General features: G+C 35.4%; 1 protein-coding gene across 2 annotated transcripts in view; it reads left to right on the plus strand.

Annotated features, from left to right (window-relative positions):
- Positions 1–1,201: 1,201 nt before the first annotated feature.
- Positions 1,202–21,095, plus strand: part of RTTN (rotatin) — an 88,659-nt gene continuing 68,765 nt past the window's right edge. Inside the window, exons 1-12 of one of the 2 annotated variants that reach the window (XM_090137321.1) lie at positions 1,202–1,341; positions 1,718–1,905; positions 3,239–3,437; positions 5,099–5,188; positions 6,018–6,096; positions 7,212–7,326; positions 7,824–7,974; positions 9,130–9,295; positions 12,225–12,406; positions 16,940–17,055; positions 19,004–19,174; positions 20,500–20,712. In XM_090137321.1, coding sequence (XP_089993447.1) covers positions 1,311–1,341; positions 1,718–1,905; positions 3,239–3,437; positions 5,099–5,188; positions 6,018–6,096; positions 7,212–7,326; positions 7,824–7,974; positions 9,130–9,295; positions 12,225–12,406; positions 16,940–17,055; positions 19,004–19,174; positions 20,500–20,712 — 1,701 coding nt within the window. In that variant the 5' untranslated portion in view covers positions 1,202–1,310. The remainder of the gene's footprint in view (positions 1,342–1,717; positions 1,906–3,238; positions 3,438–5,098; positions 5,189–6,017; positions 6,097–7,211; positions 7,327–7,823; positions 7,975–9,129; positions 9,296–12,224; positions 12,407–16,939; positions 17,056–19,003; positions 19,175–20,499; positions 20,713–21,095) is intronic. The other variant, XM_031589024.2, reaches the window with a different exon arrangement.

The following is a 21,095-nucleotide window of genomic DNA, read 5'->3' on the forward strand; positions in this document are numbered from 1 at the left end:
CTGAGGTCCCCAGTACAAAAGAGAGATGGGTACACTGCAGAGAGTCTGATGAAGGGCCAACAGAAGACTGAAGCATCTCACACATTAATTCCTGAGACTAAGGGAGCTATGACTCTACAGTATGAAGAACGCAAGGCTCAGAGGGAATCTCATCAATGCCTATAAATACCTGAAGGGATGCTGCAAAGAAGATGGAGCCAGGCTCTGTTCATTGACAAGCCAAGAGACACTGGGCACAATCTGTAGCATAGAAGACTCCCTTTGAAATTCTATGCTGTACAGGTGATGGAGCACTGGCACAGGCTGCCCAGAGGCTATGAGGTCTCCTCCTTGGAGACCTTCAGAAACCACCTTAATGTGGACCTGGACACCCTGCTGCTCTAAGTGGACCAGGCACAGAGGCTCCTTCCAATCTCAGCAACTCCATGGTTCTAGAGATCAGGTTATAAAACAAACAAACTACAAAACTATTTTTGCAGATTATGTTGCAAAACAACAACAGAACTATTTTTGTAGAAGTTTAGGTAGCAAATACACCTTTAAGAAGGACGGCACAACTTAGGATATGAAGAGCTGTCACCCTAGATATGGGCAAGGCAGCTTGCTAGGTTGGATGGGGCCCTGGGCAGCCTGGTCTAGTAAATGTGGAGGTTGGTGGTCCTGCCTGAGGCAGGAAGGTTGGAGCTTCACGATCCTTGAGGCCCCTTCCAACCCGAGCCATTCTGTGATCCAAGCTGCAAGCAGAACACCGATGTGGCAGCTCCCTTCTGAGCAGAGAACGGCAAGTGCCATAGACCTGCTCCAGTGCTGCAGGGTGGGGAGGCAGCTGGTTTGGCTACACAATCTTAGGAGTGGGTACCGCGTTCTGAGAGGTAAGGATGGCTGGGCTCCTGCACAAATACATTTATTTTTCTTTGTAGAACACGAGGGAACATCGCGCCGAAGGAACAGCCCAGAACTTCCGTCCACAAAACCCAGGGCCGGCGGCTGCAAAATACTCCCTCAGTCAGGCGAAGTGCAAGCTCCCCACCCCTGCTCTGAGTGACCCCGCAGGTTAACGCCCACTCCCCCGCTGGCTGTCGTAGCGGGGCACCACGGGAATTGTAGTCGCTTTCCCTCGCTCCCGTGCGTTCTGGGAGAGTTTCCCTCTCCCAGCGTGCACCGCGCGCATCAAAGGGCGAATGGGGCAGCGGAGGGGGAGTAGGGGAAGGCGGTGCGGACTACGTCTCCCATGGTGCCCCGCGGCCGGCTAGGCGCGGCGATTGGCGGAACCGGCGCGACAGTTGAATTCCGGCGGGGAGAGAGGCGCGATGGAGGTGTCTTCGCTCGTCAGGAAGCTGGGTAACGGCTCCCGGATCCTCTCTGCCCGAGCACTCGCGTCATAGCTCTCTGTCCTTCCCTCCCTTTCCTCCTGTGCGGGCCTCTGTGCACGGCAGGTCTCTCCCTGGACGGGCACGGGCGCGGGGCCGTCCTCCTGCTTTTCCTCGGGCTCTCCCGCTGCGTCTTCCGGACAGAGCGGTTCGTGCCCCTTGGCCTTTCCTTCTGTCCTCCGTAGTTTGTCCGCCCAGGGGCTGCCTCCGAGATGGAGGCGTTTCCACACGTCTTTGACAGCCGTACGTTTGTCCTAATAAAAAGTAAAAATAAAAAGAAAAATTGTCAGATCTGACGTTGTTGTGTTTTCTGTTTTCTTTTCTTCTTTGTCCTTTTTTGGGGGCAGGTCATGAACTGGCAGAGATAAGAGAACGGTCACTGAAGAGCATTCTGTTTAAATTGGATCATAACTTGGTTTCCTACGCTGATCTGGTCCATGAGAAAGTGCTTTTCCCCAATCTCTTGGAGTGGTTCAACTTTCCCATAGTGCCAATGAAGGAGGAAGTGCTGAATTTTGTGAGCAGTTTGATCAAGGTTTGGCATCCTTACATTTATTTATAATTGAAAAATATCTTTAGAATACAAAACAGAAGTGGTTGTAAGTTTAGTTTTAGTGAGATTTTAGTATTTTACAAAGAAGAGAGTAATAAAACCATCATATGCAGGCAGAGAAATGAAAAATCCTTCCAGTACTTGAAGGGTTAAGGCAGGGGTGGCTTTAAACTAGAAGAGGGGAAGTTTAGGTTAGATGAGTTTTCACTTGGAGAGAGGTGAGGCTCTGGCACAGCTGCCCAGAGAAGCTGTGATGCCCCATCCCTGGAGGTGCTCAAGGCCAGGTTGGATGGGGCCCTGGGCAGCTGAGCTGGTAGGCGGCAGCCCTGCCCATGGCAGGAACTGGGTGGGCTATGAGGGCCCTTCCAACCTAACCCATTCTATTACTTACTCTGCAATCAGTTGGAAAGACAGTGTCTTAGTTTCAGCTGGGATGGAATTGTTTTCTTCAGAGTGTCTGCAATACAACATTGATAATGCACCCATGTTTATACTTGCTGCTCAACAGTGCTGTACAGAGCCAGGGAGCTGGGGGGGGACAGAATTAGAACAGCTGACTTAAACTGCCAAAGGGACTTCCATGCAATATGAAATCATGCTGAAGGAGTTCTAAAGGAGGTGGAAGTTCATCTTTTCAGCTACTTGGGGGCCTAGCTGGAAATTGGTCAGTGGGTGGTAAGGAATTGCTTGTCCATAATTTGTTATATACATTTATATGTATTTACCATAATTATTATCTTTCTCTTTTTCTCTGTCTTAGTAAACAGTTTTATCTCAACTCATGAGTTCTTTGTTGGTTTTTTTTTTTTTCCAATTCCTTCCCATCTCACTGGGAAGGGGGGGAGTAAGCAAATGACTGTGTGGTGCTGAGCCATCTGCAGGGTTAAACCACAAGAGAAGCGGAAAAAGGAATTATTTTCTGGCTTTCTACTTAGTTCTGATTCTTTGATTTCTTGTTTAGTGTTTAATTTCTGCTTGGGACAAACATTTGCACCATTCCTGGGAAATTAACAATTTAACAACATTGCAATTTATTTTCTAAAAGTGGTAGATAAAACTTCACAAGAGTTTTAGAGATCTTAATCTGCGTCCATTCTTGTGCTGTAATCATTAAAAAGCAACTGTAAAGAGGAAACTAAAAAAACCCAAGCATATCGTTGACAGTGGTGAACAATCTAAAAATAATAAGGGTCTAATCAAGCTTAAGTATAGGCTACAGCTTCTCTTTTTTTTTTTTTTTTTTTTTTAAATCCCTCCCCTCAAAAGCCCTTGAATTTCTTCCTGCTAACTCTGTCAGTAATTTATCTTAATGTAGCATCCACCTGCTGCTCAGAAAATGATTGGAATTGGTGCAGTGGAGTTCTTCTCTCAGCTTCGCTCTGATGTGGATCCAAACTTGCAGGCTATAATAGATGGGATAGTGGATGGACTGTTTTTACTTCCTTCTGAAATTCCTTCTAGTTATTTATCAGGGTGTTACCAAACTCAGTCTCAACCTTTGTTAGATCAACCAGGTAAGTTATATATTTGGGAATGTGACTTCTTTTAAATGAAAGTAAAATAAATGAACATCTTCTAGGCTGTAAAAACTGACATTTTGAAGCACATTAGGTAAATTTATTCTTTAGTGTGAAGTGTGTGGTAAGCAGATTCTGCCAGAAAAAATGTGATCTTAGCTCAGGTGGTGCTACTCCTTTAATGGAATTCTCTGCACAAGAAAGGTCCTGTTTGTTGTGAGCAGACCTTTTGTGCATTTTCATTATTAACTATTTGTTACAATTTGATAAATATATGACACAGAAATAGCTTTTGAAGGTTGCTTTATGGCCATGAGTGTATCAACTTCTGAACAAATCTCTTATTAAACCATTCTGCATTGCTACCTCTCTTTGGATAGCAGACTTTAAGGGGGATATAAATGTGTTTGTGTGTATGCATATGCATATAAAAAAGCAGTAGGTTGTTTTTTTTTTTTTTTGAAGTAGTGTGGCATGCTTTATCCTTAGCTTTGGATAAATACTTGTTATGTTAAAATGTGTAAAGCTTGCTGATAACGAGTGAAGTGCTGTTATTTATTTCTGTTACCTAGCCTATCATCCGTTACTATGATGTTAAACAGTGCCACTTAGATATAGTCAAGAAACAAACCCACATAGTCTTTTTCTGCATTAAAAATTTAGACATAAACTATAAAGGAAGAAAGTAAGAACCATGGAAGTTCTTGCCTTCCAGTTCTTGTGAGAGAGATGTGGATGCACAGTGTAATAACAGTCACATCTTTGTCACTCACACTGTGCAATCTCACAGAAGTAAAATCTTTTACTGCTTCTGTAGTCTGTCCAATAATTGAAATTTCATATTGCCAGAACAATATTCACTGATTTTTATTTTTTATTCTGAGTCCCAGTAAGAGGCAAGATTTTAATCTGGGATTTACTGTGAGGAGTAATGTACTGATCTGTTACATAAGCATGCTTAAAATATACCTGTTTTCCTAATTGAAATATCACACGCAATTCCTCTTTATACTGTAAGTTGGATTAAATCATGTAGATTAAATTACCTAAGTGCTTAGTAATAGGGTGTTGTATTTCTTTTCAACTTCTGTTACTGGGAGAAACATAGATCCTGGCTTGGTTTGATTCTTTGGTTTGATTCTTTGAATCAGCTACTGCAATCAAACGTGTTCTGGGGAACAGATTACTTTCAGTGCTGTGCATATTTTGTTATATAGTTTGTATATTTATTTACACACATTAAATATTATTATACATATATGTATATACACATATGCATATATAAAGGGGATTTAACCTTTCAGCTGACTCGAAAATGCAGCAGTTTTGATAGAGCGGGGCTTTTAGTAGTTAACTGTAAATGTAGCTTTTATTACTACACAGCTAGATTAGAGAAAAACATTTTCTTCACTGCTACTTTTCACTTAAGCAATAGACTTTGTGTAATTATTTTTACTATTGTGTAATTATTTTTACTATTGCTTATATGGTATGAAAGGTAGTGTAAAAATAACAGTTGGAAAATATTGTTATAGAAACAGATATCAACGCACTTCTTTTTTTTTCTCCATTTTGGTTTCCTGAGGCTAATTGAAATCATTTAATTGTTAGGGGAAAAAAAGGTTTTGTTTGTATAATTTACTCTTAATTTGTTGTAGTTTTGCCTCAAGAGGAATTATTTACTGGATATTTTGGTCAAGAGAGGAGTCATATGCGCCAGTTAGAAATACCTCTGAAAAGAACGCTTGGTAAGTGTAGTTATAGACTATACATTTGATTACAGAAAGTGCTTAGAAATGTTATTTAGATTGAATTACAACTATTAATGCTGACTGTTCTTTTACTTGTTATTCTGTGAATTCCGATATTACAAACTTCAGGTAAAAGGCTTATAAAGATGATATTACAATAGATCTTTTTCTTCTCTAGTAAATAGTATAACTGCATCAGAATATGTAAAGCACCTTACAATAGGCTGTAGTTTAACAAAGTAGTTAAAAAAAAAAAAAAGTTTAAATTGCTAACGCTTTTTCAGAAGATCTGTGTAATGTAATCAAATGTGTCTAAGTACCTTTTCGTTAATAAAACTCTAACTCTGAAATACTTTTCTATTTTCAGAAAACTGGATAGTGCTTTAGAAATCTTTACCTTTTACATAAATGAAATCCAATGTTAAGCTCCAATTTATTTAAAATATGAAAATGTTTCATTGACTGACAAACATAGACCAATATTACTTAGACAAGTCTTTGCCTGCATTGGTATGCTAGTAGCAATTCCCATATCAGTATCATATTTAACATATAATATTTTGCTGAGAAGTAGATTTTAGAATCTGACTTTGGAATTACTGTATGTGAAGTACTAGTGTACTCTTTATCAGTGGATGACCTATCTTTAAAATTGTAGAATAACTATTACAAAAGTTAATTTTTAAAATAGCCTTCAAGTTATTTTTAGATCACATATAGTTCACATATATTTTGACTTTGCTATAGAAATACATAGTTTATTACTTCAGTAAAATATACTCTAAAATGTCTTCTCTCTCATGTTTGATTTTGTTTGTTTTTGCAGCGAAATGCTTGAAATTTTCCACATTTCCTTGGCTAACTCTTACTTCAACAGATAGACACATTCTGTCATCAAATGAAAGGTACAGTAATAATAGCATTGGAGTTTAGTTCTAGTTTTTATTTTTATTTGAGAACATTATACATTTTTTGTATATTTTCGTAATTTTTTTTTTACTTCATAAGTGCTTCACTTGTCTAAATTTGTCAAGTGAATAAAAGATGCTGTCCAGTTAATTTTGGAGCAAAATCATTGCCTCCCTACTTGGCAGAGAAATCCGTACTTTTGATAGTAGCCTAACATGATTTAGGCCAAAAAATGTAGCTGTTTTTTTTTCAGACACTGAACCTTTTAAATCTTTTTGCAGTGATGGTTTTTTTTTTAAAGTTTCACATAGTAAACTAATGTTTGAGTGGTCCGAGGAAAGGTTTGGAGCTGGGATTCCTTGCAAGAGCTGGGATTCCTGATTTCTAGCTTAGCCAGCAAAGCAATATGAAGAATTGGATTACTTAGCAAGTCTATTTAACTGTCATGTTTCGTGTGAGATGTTTTCACTGTTACCTTTCAAAAGACTTATGAAGCTGGAAAAACTGTTTAATATATCAAATCCTTTATATCTGAGTCTAGAAAAAGAGCTTAGAAGCTTGAGACAGGATATGTTTAAATTGCTAACAGTGACTTCCAAAACAGTAAAAATAGAAAAAGTGATGTAGAAGGTTAAAAAGGCTATTATTTACTATGCTACATTTTAGAGAATAGCTACTAGATTTTTTTCTTTATATAACTTTCCACATATGTAATTCAAGTGTTTTGAAGTTGTACATGAACCTTGCTAATGGAGGAAAACTTGGTGAGTGTTAGACTGCTGGCTGTATACCACTGACATAATCACTAGCTTCATGGGGAATTTCCAGTCTTTCTTACCTCAATTTCCAATTGAGAATCAATAAAGTTATTTCTCTTCTGGGAACTTAACCTTATATGACAGTGGGAATGGCAGTATTTTTTTATTGTATGCAGAATTAGCATAGCGAAGGAATAACTCAAGTATAAAAATTGCATGGCAGTAGAATTACAGCTCCTTTTTTGTTTTGTTTTTTGGTTCTTCAGTGGTGTGATTATCTATTTCTTGTAGAGGCTTGTGATTACTACTTTTTTTGTTTTTAATGCATATTTAAACACGTATTGTATTTTTAGTTCTTTAAGAAGTAGCAATCAAAGTTTAATTTGGAGTACATGTGAACTTCTTCAGGATGTGATTATGCAAGATTTTCCTGCTGAGATCTTCCTTCAGAGACCAAAGATTGTACAGGCAAGAATTGACATTGAGTTTAAGGTTTTATTTTTTTATGGAATCACTTTTGCCAAGTCAGAACAGATGGAAATGCTATAACTTGTTTCTAAATAAAATAGCTTAACAATGCAATTATATTCTAGTTAAAAAATTATATTGATTGTAATATGTATATTGTTGATCAGTACTTAAACGTATTGTAAAATTATATGTTATTTTGTCTGGATAAGGTAAAATCGTGTCCCTGTCGTACACACACCATTTAAGGCCTTCCAATAATGATAGCAATGGGTTTTATTAGAAATATAACGTGAAGCTCAGTACTTAAGAGTCCTTAGAGTAGTCTTGTATTCAATAAGAAAACATTAGTTAAGCCTATTCGTTCTTTGCTGTGATCTTTAAACACTTGGGAACATTTGTGAATTGCATTTAACTCAAAGATCTTTCTGTCATGATTTTCATGAAAGTGAATTATAATTCAGCTATCAGCGTTAATGGTTTTGTATTATTTGCAGAGCCTTTTATCTCTACTAAACCTAGCTTTTGGAGGAGATGGAAGACATCAATTAGCTTTACAGGCTGTATCGTGTCTGCAACAGCTGTGCATCTTCCTAAGAGGCAGACTTAACTTCCACAGAGATCCAGGGTTTTTTTCCACTGAGCAGGGTAGGTATTTCTAAATATTTGAAATAATGTTTTGGTTTTTTGCTACAGGTGAGATTGTCTATAATGCTTTCTAAAAAAAAATGCATATCTCATAAAACTGTTTTGGTAGTTGATGGTGTTCAGTCCTGTATATGTCATTAAATATTTCTAGAGTACTTGCATTGCTTAAAAATGATTTTAAAACATTTTAAAATTAAATTTAATGTTTGTATTGTTTCACACGATTCTCTGTGCATCAATTATCTTCAGCATGCAACTTTGTACTTCATTAGGAGAGGGATTTTAAATAAAGCTAAATGAAACATTTAAGGTAAAAGTAGGCAATGTTTGAATTGCAGGTTTTGAGCTATTAGTGCTTAATAACTTACTTAGAAATTGCTTCAGCCATGGTAAACTTTTTTGTATTCTGATGACTGAAAATAACTTAATCATTTTTTTCAGAAATTACAATTATTAGGACTGTTTCTCAATGTTTATAATGCTTACATTTTGTAGATTTAATAATGTAGATTAGTTGTAAGGATTTTCCCATTTCCATTTTGTCAGATAAATTTAATCAATTTTGTTTCTCTGAAATGGCAGTCTGGTTCTCTTCAGAAGACTGTCACTGTAATTGGTGACAATCTCAATAAATTCTGTTAGCTGTGTCTTTACTAATTCCATTGTAACATCAACAAATCCAATAGCTTTAGTCTGAGACCAGATCAATATTTTGGTCTGTTATTAAGTAAGTCTTCATGATAGTTCTCTTTTGATAAGTTGATATCCATAACTTGATTTCTTTGACCCGCAGCCATTTATTTGAATGCAATATTTATTTGAAGCTTATGCGAAGTAAGAATGTTTTCTTCCACTGTGCAGTTCTAAGGCTAAAATAGCAAAACATGGCATGAAATTATTCTATTGATTTTTTTTTTTTAATTTAAGATTTATGATTAAACTATGAATTAAATTGAGTTTCCAAACTCTCCTACATGCCAGTGGTAGGTTGTCCTAGTTTCCCAATATTTACTTATATATTTCAATGCTCTACCTTAATTACTTTTACTATTACTTGATCTATTTAATATCTTTAAATATCTACTATTTAATATCTTTAAGATAAAAATAGTCTATATCATTCCTTTAATGGATCTATATATAATTTTTACAAAGGTACAACTTCCCAGAATTCTTCTATATCTTACTGTGAAGAAGCAAGAGGTGCTCCTCGTTCTCAGAATCCGTCACCTGGAAGTAGTAGTCCTCGGCCGTCTGTGATTGGACGGACAGTTCAGCGTCCTAGAGGAGATGGTCAAGATTGGGATGCAGCATCTTCTAGGTGAATAAAATCAGAAATAAAGTTGAATTTTAATTAAAAAATATTAATACAGGATTGTCATGAGCTCTATGCCAGTATTTGGGATCACATGAGAGTTTTGTTAACCAGTTAAATTCAAATAATTTTAATGGAAATGTTGTAGTCAAGTTGCACAAAGAATTAAACAGTTCTTTAAATTGTGTTGAGAATAAGTAAGCTTATACCTGCCATATTCATAAACCAGCCATGTGCAACTGTACTGACAACTTACTGACAACAGTATCCTGCAGTTCATTAAAAACAGCATGATCAGTAGGTCGAGGAAGGTTATCCTCTGCTCTGCCTTAGTGAGACCACATCTGGAGCACTGCATCCAGTAATTGGCCTTGCAATTCAAGAAAGACAGGGGGTTGCTGGAGAGAGTCTGGTAGAGGGCTACAAAGATGATTAGGGACTTGGAGCATCTCCCTTATGAGGAAAGGCTGAGAGAGCTGGGACTGTTCAGCCTGGAGAAGGAAAGGCAGAAAAAGTGTGTGTGAGGGGGAAATCTTACCAGTGCTTATAAATATCTAATTGTTGGCAGTCAGGTGGATGGAGCCAGGCTCTTTTCAATGGTGCCCACTGGTAGAAAAAGGAGCAATGGAAACAAAGTGGAGCATAGTTAGTTTCATGTAAACATGAGGCAAAACTTCTTTAAGGATGATAGAGCACTGAAACAGGCTACCCAGAGAAGTTGTGGAGTCTCCTTCTCTGAAGATATTCAAAACCTTCCTGGAAGCTTTTCAGTGTAACCTGCACTAGGAAATTTGTTTTAGCAGAGGGGTTGACTAAGTGAACTCCGGAGGTCTCTTCCAACGATTCTGTACTTAACAGATATTTCTAACAAAATCTCTTATTATCAGTTGTTACTATGCTGTTAGTGCATCTGTAAGACACACAAATGTTTATTCAGACTATTGCTGTAAATTTGGGGGTTTTTCTTCATCAGTTGACCCCACAAGTTCTTAAACATTGTATGACCATCATGTAGGTAACAGTGTATAGAATGATAAAATATATTTAGCTTTATAATTTCTGATAGTCTCTTTAAATTTTGGTGCTGACAACAAATTTTAGCTGTGCATCTCCTAAAAATGAAATTTCAATGTGAAATTACACATTTTCTTCATAACCTCAAAATATTGAGATTGTTGTTTGTGTGTGGATGTTACTTACCTTGATCTAACAGACTTAAAGCAATTTTAGTTACTGGGAATCCTTACTGTGTGCTTATTGGTAATTCTTTTTGAATCTTTAGGGAATATTGACTTGATGGTTGATTAACTCTTACTTATTCAAATACGATGATTTTACAGATGAGAACAGTTCATATGTTTAATTGTATGTGCATCTTCAGAGTCATTATGTTAAAAAATATTTTTATTCATGATAGGTAGGGTTTTATTCAGGTTTTATTATGTAGCCAATACATCATAAAGTGTAAATAACCTCTGTGCTTTACATACTCTAAGACCTGACTGTTTTCCCAAGTTTAACAGTTAAAGGGTTAGTAGTAACTGGTTCCTGTTGCACAAGAGAGAAGCATGGCCCTATCTATCTATCAGTCTAGTAAAGAAATCTACAAAAAAGTGTCAGTTGAGGTTGTGATGAGGCAACTTTAAAACAGCTATAATGTATTAATAGCATAAGGCCATATTTTGAGCTATTCACGAAGGTATGCTTTTATATTGTCACATCCTATCTGCTGCTGTCCCTGTATCACATTTCTTATAAGTATATAATTAAGCTCTTATGAGTATATAATTAAGCTCAGAGATAACATAACGGAAAACATAGTTGAACAGAAATGATGTTTAAGGAAACAGTGAAACAGAAATTACTGATGCTTTAACATTCATGATTCTAATATGGAACAACTATTGTTAGTGAATCTTTTTCAACATAATTGTAACAAAAACTATTTGCTTATTGTCGTTCTCTAAGTAACTCTTTTTTTCCTTGTTCTTAAATCTTGAGACTCTTCAATCTGTGTGTTTGTCTGTTTCAAATTCTGCCTGGAAATTTAACCTTTCCTCTTCTGAATTGTTTTTGATTGATACCTCTCCTTTCTTATTCTCTGGTAAGTACTATTAGAACTACGTATTGCTGAACTCTCCTGTTCTGCTTATGGTCTTCAATCATCCTCTGTTAGTTTATCAACCAATCTCTTAATCTGAACCTTTTACATTCAGGTAGTTAAAATAACACGGTCCTGCCACAATTCAGTTTTTTCAGCAGTTAACAACAGAACAAACCCTATGAAAGTCATACTGATTGTTAAAGCAATTGAAAACCATTCATATATTTAGGACATTACTTATTTTAATTCCATTAATTATAATGCAGGCAGCAGAATGAAGTTCTTTCTGAAAGCAGGTAGAAAATTAAAAAAAAAAGTGATTTTTTTTTTTTCTTTTGGCAATATATACTTGATTTTCTTGGGGAAGGAAAATTTTTCTGTTTTACAGTGAAAGGAGAAGCCCTAAATGCTTTATTGAACAAAGATTACTCTGTTTTCCTTCTAAGAATTTTGTTGGCTAGCTATGTAGGATGATCTTAATGTATAGGTATAATTTAGATTGAAATTTGATTTAATAAATGGCCTTGCCTCAAGCATTTGTTATTGTTCATTAAATAAAACGTTACAAATCAACTGTTTTTTTCTCTCTTATAATGTTGTAACTCTATTGGAAAAAAAAGTAGAATAAAAAATTGGAGAGATAAAATTCCCTGCTTCCTGCAACATTGATTGGATATTGGTAAGGAATGGTATGCTTTACAGCTTAAATGTTAAAATACCTATTGTCATCTTTAATGTCTATGCATATATCAGTTTTCTTTTCAAGGGTTAACACTGTCTTTTTTTTTTTTTTTTTTTTTTGTTTTAAATTTTCTTTTTTGTCATTTTAAGTGGAAACAGTACTCAAGCAAATGCGGACTCGAGAATATCTCTGCATTCTCCACTTGACGCAGGACGTACTGACCTACCAGATATTGAAAATGAGGACACTTTGGAATTACAGATGAAGCAGTTTAGCCTTTCTCAGTTCTGTGTTTCCATCTTGGAAAATGCTATACCTCTTCTAAGAACAGGTGAGAAATTTTTGAACTTTATTTCACTTTAACCTATCCATTTCCGTAACAACCTGTTAGGAACGTTGGTATTATGAGATGTAAATGATTACTGATATGTGGTAGCTAATTATAACAGTTTTTTTCTAGAGTTTTTGTCTAGGTTGTAAGGTTTGAATCTTCTGGTTGATTTTCTTATTTGCTGCAGAAGCTTAAGGTGATTTTTACTGATGATGGTGAGTAGTGATAGGAAAAAAGTGGGGGTGTGTTGTGAAAAACTGCATAGTGGAATAAAATGTCACTTGAGAACAAGGAAAAATAACCACACTTAACAGCACACTTTTCAGTCTCTGAGCCTGTGGGCTTTTTCCTGTTCAAGAAATAATAAACAAAAATTCTGGAAAAAAAGATGTTATCATGTTTTCATGATATTTGCCTTAACAAATTACAATTGTATATGAAGTGAGGAACATATGTAAAGGTAGCCTCATTGCTGCTAAAGTTTTTTACTTTAACAGAAAGGTTCTAAATTGCAGAACCTTTTGTTAGACAATTGTTTTGCTCTTAGGTTGTCTAAAATAGCACTTAGTTGTAAAACTGTCATTAACAAAGGTATTGGTAAGAGATGTATGGAAATATGTATCAATCTATGACTAGAATAGTAGTCCAAATTATTTTGGTAATAAAACAAACTCATATTATAATCATTATCATTATATCATAAATGTCTAGTCTTTTCCTGTTAGAATATTGAAAATTTTAAATATTCAAATAATAACTCTTCACAAGCACATTCATTATTTTTTCTTTTACTTATGATGTAAAACTGTTCAAAATTTATTTTCCATCTTCTCCACTTCACCTGTCACTTCAAATCTACAGACTTAAAAGCACTTAGTGAATTTTTTCATCATTGAATGTTTGTTTCAAGTTTCTTTCTTTGAATCTCAGACAACTAAAATAGATTCATTTTCAGATGAAGTTGTTATTTTCTGTTGCCCTCAGTCGTTGTTTTTTCCTGTACTTTTTCTTAGTTTCTATCTTCCACTGTGCTGTAATGAGACATGGATGAGAAAACGCTTTTTTTTTTTTTTCCTTTTCTTCATCCTGTTCCCATTGATCTGAAACCTTGTGATGTGTAGTCTCACTGTGACTTTGTGAGACAGGGATGTGTAGTAATGCACTGTTCTCATGTAATAGTGTTTTCTGATTTTATTTTCAGTAAAGTTGACAGGCACATTTATTAGCACCATTACCACCTTACCCTTTTCTTCCAGCTGTTTAAATTACGAAGTGAAAGGAAATTAGTAAGTGTACTGTAAAATTCACTTATTTGATATATTTTACAATATAACATCTTTTTGATAAGCTCAAATTCTGGTCTTTGTTGAGATGGAAACTTTTCATTTGCTGTACTGTCCTAGCTTGTGACATGGAATCATTTCAGATATTAGTAGTTATATGGTGACTTTTTTGTTTTTCTGTTTTTTTTTTTTTTTTTTTTAAATTTCCTTTGTTTTGTTTTTGTTGTTACCTTTAAGCCATCTTGTTGGTCTTCGGTTTAGTGGTTTAAAGCCAGTGCTAATACTGGATGTCTTAAAGACGATTATTTAAATCTGAACTGCAACTGATTTATTTTGGTCATTGTTATATCCTTCTTACTTTACATTTAGTAATAATTATCTCTTAAAAGACAGTGATTGCCCCACATGTTGGGAAATCAGTATCTTGCCAATTTATTCATGTAAGATTTTGGTGAATTGGATTTGCAAGATACGTGTTTAAAAACTGAAACCAATATGTATTGTAACATGTTATTGCTCCGCCTCTATTCAGCTAGTTTACTTGAAAGATCAAACTCTTCCATCTGGTTTTGATCCAACTCTGTAGGTGTGAACATACTCTTACGAAGCCAAGTATAGACATAAAAAGTATGCTGGATCAGCTTTGGGGTTGGAGACTATTTCTGTTACTTAATTTCCATTTGCTTTTCTTTGCCAATATTGTAACAAGTTAGAGGTTTTCATAATAACATTTCAGTTTCACTTAGAAATAGCATAAGATGATGGAGATAATTCCAACAATTTAGAATTATATTCTTCTTAACTAATGTCCTGTTTTGTGGATTTTCCAGGGTCATGTCAGCAGTCATGTCATTCTAACCTAATGCACAGACTGAGAGTTTAGTCTCTTCACATATGTTTGTATTTGGTCTTTGTCTGCCTCTGATTAACATGAATAGCAACACTAATGATGATCAATAAGAAGAATTGTATTAGATGGTTTAAAATAACTAAAAGTGATAGGTTTGTGTATATGCCTGTTGGCATTGATGGCTCTTTATGGTATCTGCCACTCTTGCTGGCACTACTTTCAATTACTGTGGGTATGACTACATGTAATGCATTCAGGTCTTTATTTGTGATAGTTTCTAAGCAGATTGTTGTGGGGAGAGATGATTACACTTGAGTTTTCATTTTGTTTAATATTTGTGAAATTTTTTAACAATTTGCTAAATGAGTCAGTTTGTTTAGCTGTATATAGTTACTTCAACTTTGAATTTGCTATTGGGTTAATTATATCCTTTACTGTGTTCTTTGGTAGAAATATCAACATTGCATGGTGAATGGAATTTATGTTTAATGTAATTTGCAAGTAATTGTATTATTTGCTTTTAAAATCAGAGTCATAAGTGTGTTTATATATGAATTAGGAGATTATACCAGTGCAGTCAGGTTATATCAGCAGTCTGCCTATTAGGAAGCCCATGGTATGCTAATTAACTATGTAGCATCATTCTCTTGGTAGTTTTTTATATTAGTCTAATGTGAAAACTAAAAAGTAAATATTAATTGTGCTTAATTGTTCTGGAAAAAAATTAACAGTACTGACTGTCCTATTTGATAATGAAAAAGTAAATGACTACCTGTTGCACTATCAACCGGTTCCTATGGTGGTCCTGAGTTTGTACTGGCCTATAAAGTTGGAACAGTGGGGTCAGCATTTCAATTAATTAATTATGATATTTTTATTACTGTTTATAAAGTATTTTCCTTATCATCCGATGTCACTGCACTCACTTATTGTATGGTATGAAAAAGTCACTGCTTGATTGGGAAAACAGCTTGTCCTAAGCTGGTGGTATCTAGCTACAGAAATCAAGCAATGAATTTTGAGATGCAATATAAGCAGAATTAATTACGTAGGTGAAAGTAGTTTCCTTTATTATATTAATTAGTATACTTGCATGTTGCAGAGCTTCTGTAATTTTTGCAGTACTTTTCAGGACTGCAGTATTGCAGTATTTTGCAATACTTTTCAGATGACCTGCCTGTAGGTCATGACAGCTACAATAAAGTGTTATTGCAGGTGTAATGTGTAGAACTGCATGAACTTTCATCTTTCTCGCTACATTGAAGACACAATTTTTTTCCCTGAAGTATACCAACAAGGCTTCTGCATAGTGTAAAATCTATAGAAAGTAGATAAATTATTTTTTGTTTTCTCCTCTAATACATGCTATAGCAAGCCATAAACTTGCTTTTTAAAATTTTTAAAACAGATCTTCAGGGATATTTAGTCTTCATCGTAATTTAAAAGTAAATTGAGAAGGTTCAGTGGTGTGCAGAATTCATCCATGTTTTTAAATAGAAACAGTCATTAAGCCAACAGTTGAGCTATGTCAAGTATCTGGGGCAAACTGTCACTTTCTGGTTCCCTTGGATGCCAGACATCCTTGGCATCCTCTGTTATCTGTTGATGAATGTACTTGGTCTAGCTCCAGGAATTCTGCCTTGTTCTTTATGAAACCTAATAGTCTTTCACTGTTTCTCTAATTATTTGTGGACATGGGGCAGGGGCTGTATTTGTAGTAAATCTAGGCTGTGCAGTTTTAATCTTTGGCCAGGTTTATTTGTGGTCTTATGTCGAAGCATGAAACTGCACCGAGTAAGATGATCTCTAATAAACAGACCTAAATAGCCTCCTCTTAGGAGATACTGAGTCCAAAGGTGTCATGAAAAAGAATGAATATTTGACATGAGGGAGAAGATGTTTTGGAGGAAAAGTACAAGCGATATTCATCTCCTTGCTTTCAAAAATAGATCTCACATAGAACAGTCCAGGAGGAAAGCCACTCCTCCTACACAGAAAATGCAGATTAACAGGAATAGGCAATATATTTTGAATATCTGTAACCAAGCTCCTTTGTGATGGGTGGTGGTGGAAGTAAGTAGCTATTCTGAACTTTTTTGAAGTCTAGTGGTTGTATTTACAGAAATAGTAACACATTATCCTTTAGAATATAAGCAAATGCAGTGTTTTTTAACTTAGGTAATTATTTTAGTGACTTCTATTGTTATTTTTTCCTAGCTGTTGATTTCAGCTAGAAGATATTTTGCTGGTTGAGGGTAGTTGGCATTAATTTAATAGAGAGATACTAAAGGAAAATCAAATTTTCAGTACTTCAGATTTAGAATACTTTGTTCAATGTGATGTTGTCTGAATATGATAATATTTTGCTTGTATTCAAATTTATTCTCTAATTTGTATTAGGCAGCAGGAGGATGACAATGGAAGTTCTTGAGTTGCTTGTTGAAGACCTGTGCCTTATTGGTGATGCTATTTCTGAGAATGTTTGGGAAGATGAGAGCCTTTTTGGATTGGAACTGGTAAGATTTCTTTAAGCTTTGGTCAGCTATATTTAGTAGTCCACTTTGGTAAGCCTCTGATGTTTCCTTTTGAAATTCCTAAATAGTTTATCGCTAGCTTTACCACTGGCACATTCTTTTTATTTGAAATGTAAGTTCTTTCACTAGAAGATACTGAAGTTTCACTTCAGGAAAATAAATCATTAATTTTGTCTTGTAGTGAAAAGCTATTAAGTTGCCATTGAGGAACACCTGTAGGAAGGGATCTGAAGCATAAGTGCTGACTACAGATGTAGATGAGCAATTTGACTTAACTGACAACTTCAACTTTCTTTACACCTTATAAACTATTTATTTAAAAGTAACTGTTTAGATCCCGAACTGGAATTTTAAATTACCTTGAGTCCATTTCTTACATAGATGTATAGATTCTCACACAGATTTTGACTGCTCTCTATTGCTTAGCTGAGAAAGAAAGGAAAAAGCTGCCTCAGGAGAGATTTAAAACATTGTGGTGCTGTTGGCCTAATAATTTAAATTACTGGAAATACACCTTGAACGCAGTTGAGAATTGTTATAGACATGAAACATCAAATTAGTGAATGACAGGTGAAGTAACAATGGGTGCCGTGCTCTTTTCACAGAATCACAGAATGGCCAGGGTTGGAAGGGACCTCAAGGATCATGAATTTCCAACCCCTCTGCCACATGCACGGCCACCAACCTTCACATTTAATGCTAGACCAGGCTGCCCAGGGCCCCATCCAACCTGGCCAGGGATGGGGCATCCACAACCTCTCTGGGCAGCCTGTTCCAGCACCTCACCACTCTCTCTGTAAAGAATTTCCCCCTGATGCCCAACCTAAATTTCCCCTCCCTCAACTTAAAACCATTTCCCCTCGTCCTGCAGTTATCTACCCTTTCAAAGAGTTGATTCCCCTCCCCTCTGTAGGCTCCCTTTAGGTTTTGAAATGCTGCAGTGAGGTCACCCCGCAGCCTTCTTTTCTCCAGGCTGAACAAGCCCAGCTCCCTCAGTTGTCTTCATAGGGGAGGTGCTCCAGCCCCCTGAAGTTTTTTGAAGTTGATGGAAAGCTAAAACATTAGCTGGCATAGCTTATGCACATATCAAAAATACCAGCGATGGAGAGACTGAAACTTGTCTAAAAACTTGAGTTAACTGCAATCTCAAATGCATATGACTTAAGTTAGAGTTCATGAAGATAGCGCTACATATGAAGTAATAGTACCGAAATAATTGTTAATTAAAATATTACAGGAGACACCTACTTGCTTACTGTACAATGATTATGTATTTATAGGAACTAGCAGTGAATGAGATTTTTTCTTTGTATTAGTGCTGATCTGTCAAAATCTATTGTAATTGATCAACATTAAATCAATCCTGAGGATTCCTTGCAGAACATTAAATTTAAGAAGCTTAGATGAGAAGAGTCCTTAAAAGGACTGCTTGTTTCATACTCTTCTCTCACTCCCCATCCTCCAAAGTACAAGAAGAGAAAATAAAATAAAAAAAAGCTCATGGGTTGATATAAGGAGTGGTTTAGTTAAAGGAGAAGGGTAAAAAAAGTCCAAAACCCACCAACAAAACAACAAAGGCCATGCAGAAGCAGAAGGAGACAATTATTCTCTACTTCCCATCAGCATGTTCTAAAATGCTAAAAATTCTAAGGTGAAACAAACAGGAATTAAGAAAAGAAGGAAAAAAAAAGGGGAAGAGAGTAACCAATAATGGGTAATTACTGAACAAAGTATTCAGAACTAAAAGTGCAGATGAGGTAAGATCTAGAAGTAATTCTGTTCAGATGACAGATGAAATGCTATGCATGCTGTACCATTTCTGCAATTTTAAATTAGTTTGTATGATTATTTTAAAGGTTCTGCAGGTACTATATAAACAATAAAAATATGTCAATTGTTTCTAATGATTGTGTCTTTGATTTGTTTTCAGAAAGACAAATTGCTTCTGGTCTTGGGCTTGCTTGGAGAAACTATACTATATCACAAAACCAATATAAGTGCAGAGCAGCCTGAGGTGATGATGGTGCATCACAGAATGGCATTTGTTAGCATTTCGCTTTTCACAGTTAGATTGCTGCAAACACTTCTTCCTGTGGAAAAGGTAGGCCATGCTAATTTTAAAAGTGATTGCATTTGATTTTTGCACTTTAAGAGGACATAGAAGGATGAATCCGCGGTGATTAATGTTGGGAAGAATAGCCACCAAACAGAAATTCATCTGATTTACAGGGGCTGAAATATGGTTGAGGAAGGGAATTTTGTCTTCAGGTATTGGTATATTTTGCAGAACCTGCTGCAGAATGCAAGTCTTAAAAAAAAAAACAAAAAAACAAAAAAACAAAAAAAAAAAAACATTTTTTTAATGAGGTTTACAATATTAAATGTTCTTCTTATAGCATTTTTTTTTTTTTTCTGGTATTATGAATGGTTTGCAAAACTATGCTGCCCCCTGCTTGTTTATTGTTGGCATGGTATGTCTAGTACTGTATACTCTTGGAAATCATTCTTAATTTTATGGAGTGTAGTAAGCAATTATGTTTTACTCTTCATACTGATTTTAAAGTATTATTTGCTTCTAATGCTCTTTTAAGATGTTATGTTTGTAGCTCTTCTGTTTCTTTTGAATTTAGTTCCAGTGGAGGTACCATATTTGAATGTTTTTGTGGGATGCAAAGTGGTAGAAGATGTTTAAAGTTCTCTTTAAAAACTTGTATTGTCCACATTTTTCATCTATCATATTGCATTGTAGTTTTCTTAGACATTCTTCAACTTGAATATCAGATACTTTTTTCAGTTTTTTTTTTGCCATGAACATTAAATCTTTTACTAATAGCGAAAGTAGATTCTTGTATGCACTCACTTGCAGATAAATATTAATCTAATGACTTTTTATAATTTTTGTTTGTACCATTTGATGTACAAGAAGTAAAATTTTAGTTCTGCATATGATAGGAGTTGAAAAAATGCTACTGTATTTGAGGTCAAAAATCTAATTGAATGAATACTGAATGCTTGCTGTAAGAAAATAAAAACAAAGCCAAAACAAAGTAATATAAATTCCTATTCTGAGTGCACGTTACTGCTATGTCGAATTGTACAGATAATTGTGGTCTGTGTATACTCTGCCATCTAGTGGTTAAACAGTAAACTGACCAATCTTTGATGTTGGTGCTGTGGCCGGTCAGACCCATCTTTTGTGTCTGCTTGCAAGTCTGGTGTTAGGACTGGCATTTACTGGACTCCTACATTTAGTAATAATAATTTTAAAAGTATTTTTCATAGAGAACTCGTTTGATTTGTGTTTCTTCCTCTAAAATTTCCCTGGTAGCTGTAATGATTGTACCTATTGAAAGACTGCAAATGCTTTTGTTGGTTTTACTGTATTTTTGCGCTGTGTTATTCTGAAAATTGTTTTCTTTTCTGAAGGCAAGCAAAGTTTTGCAAAAGAGCTTGCTGAGTGCTTTGTTCCTTCTGTCATTGGACGTGCCCTTTTCCTTGGAATATCCAAGCATTCATGAAGCCATTGCAGCCTATTTGGAGCAGATGAGTTCTGAGAACTACAGCATTTATAAACAAGCTTCAGAAGCTGCTAATTCGATTGAATGTACTTGTACCTTTATGATTGAAGTTCGTAAGAAGGTGTAGAATTTTATTATATAAAGCATATTTTTATTAATAAGAAAGCAAATTTATTTCCTATGTTTTCCTTCTCTTGTAAAAAGTGTATTTCAATGTTGCCACAGAAAACTCATGAGTATTTCATAGTATTTCAGATTTATTTAATTTATGTGTTTTCATTAGTATTACTCTTGTTTATTAAAACAAACAAACACAAAGCCAACAAAGAAAAACTTTAGGTCAAAACAAAGAAATAAACACTTGCAAGTGGCCATATGATCTACTATGCAGAAATAAGTTAAGGCAAGTGCTATATTTCAATATACAGTTCAGTATATTTGAATAGTTAAATTCCAAACTGTCAATTCTAGCTCTAAGATACTGCTACTTTTGTACTGTATAAA

This window comes from Phasianus colchicus, chromosome 3 (genome assembly GCF_987193195.1).
Source record: "Phasianus colchicus chromosome 3, bPhaCol1.hap1.1, whole genome shotgun sequence".
In the NCBI taxonomy this organism is placed as follows: domain Eukaryota; kingdom Metazoa; phylum Chordata; class Aves; order Galliformes; family Phasianidae; genus Phasianus; species Phasianus colchicus.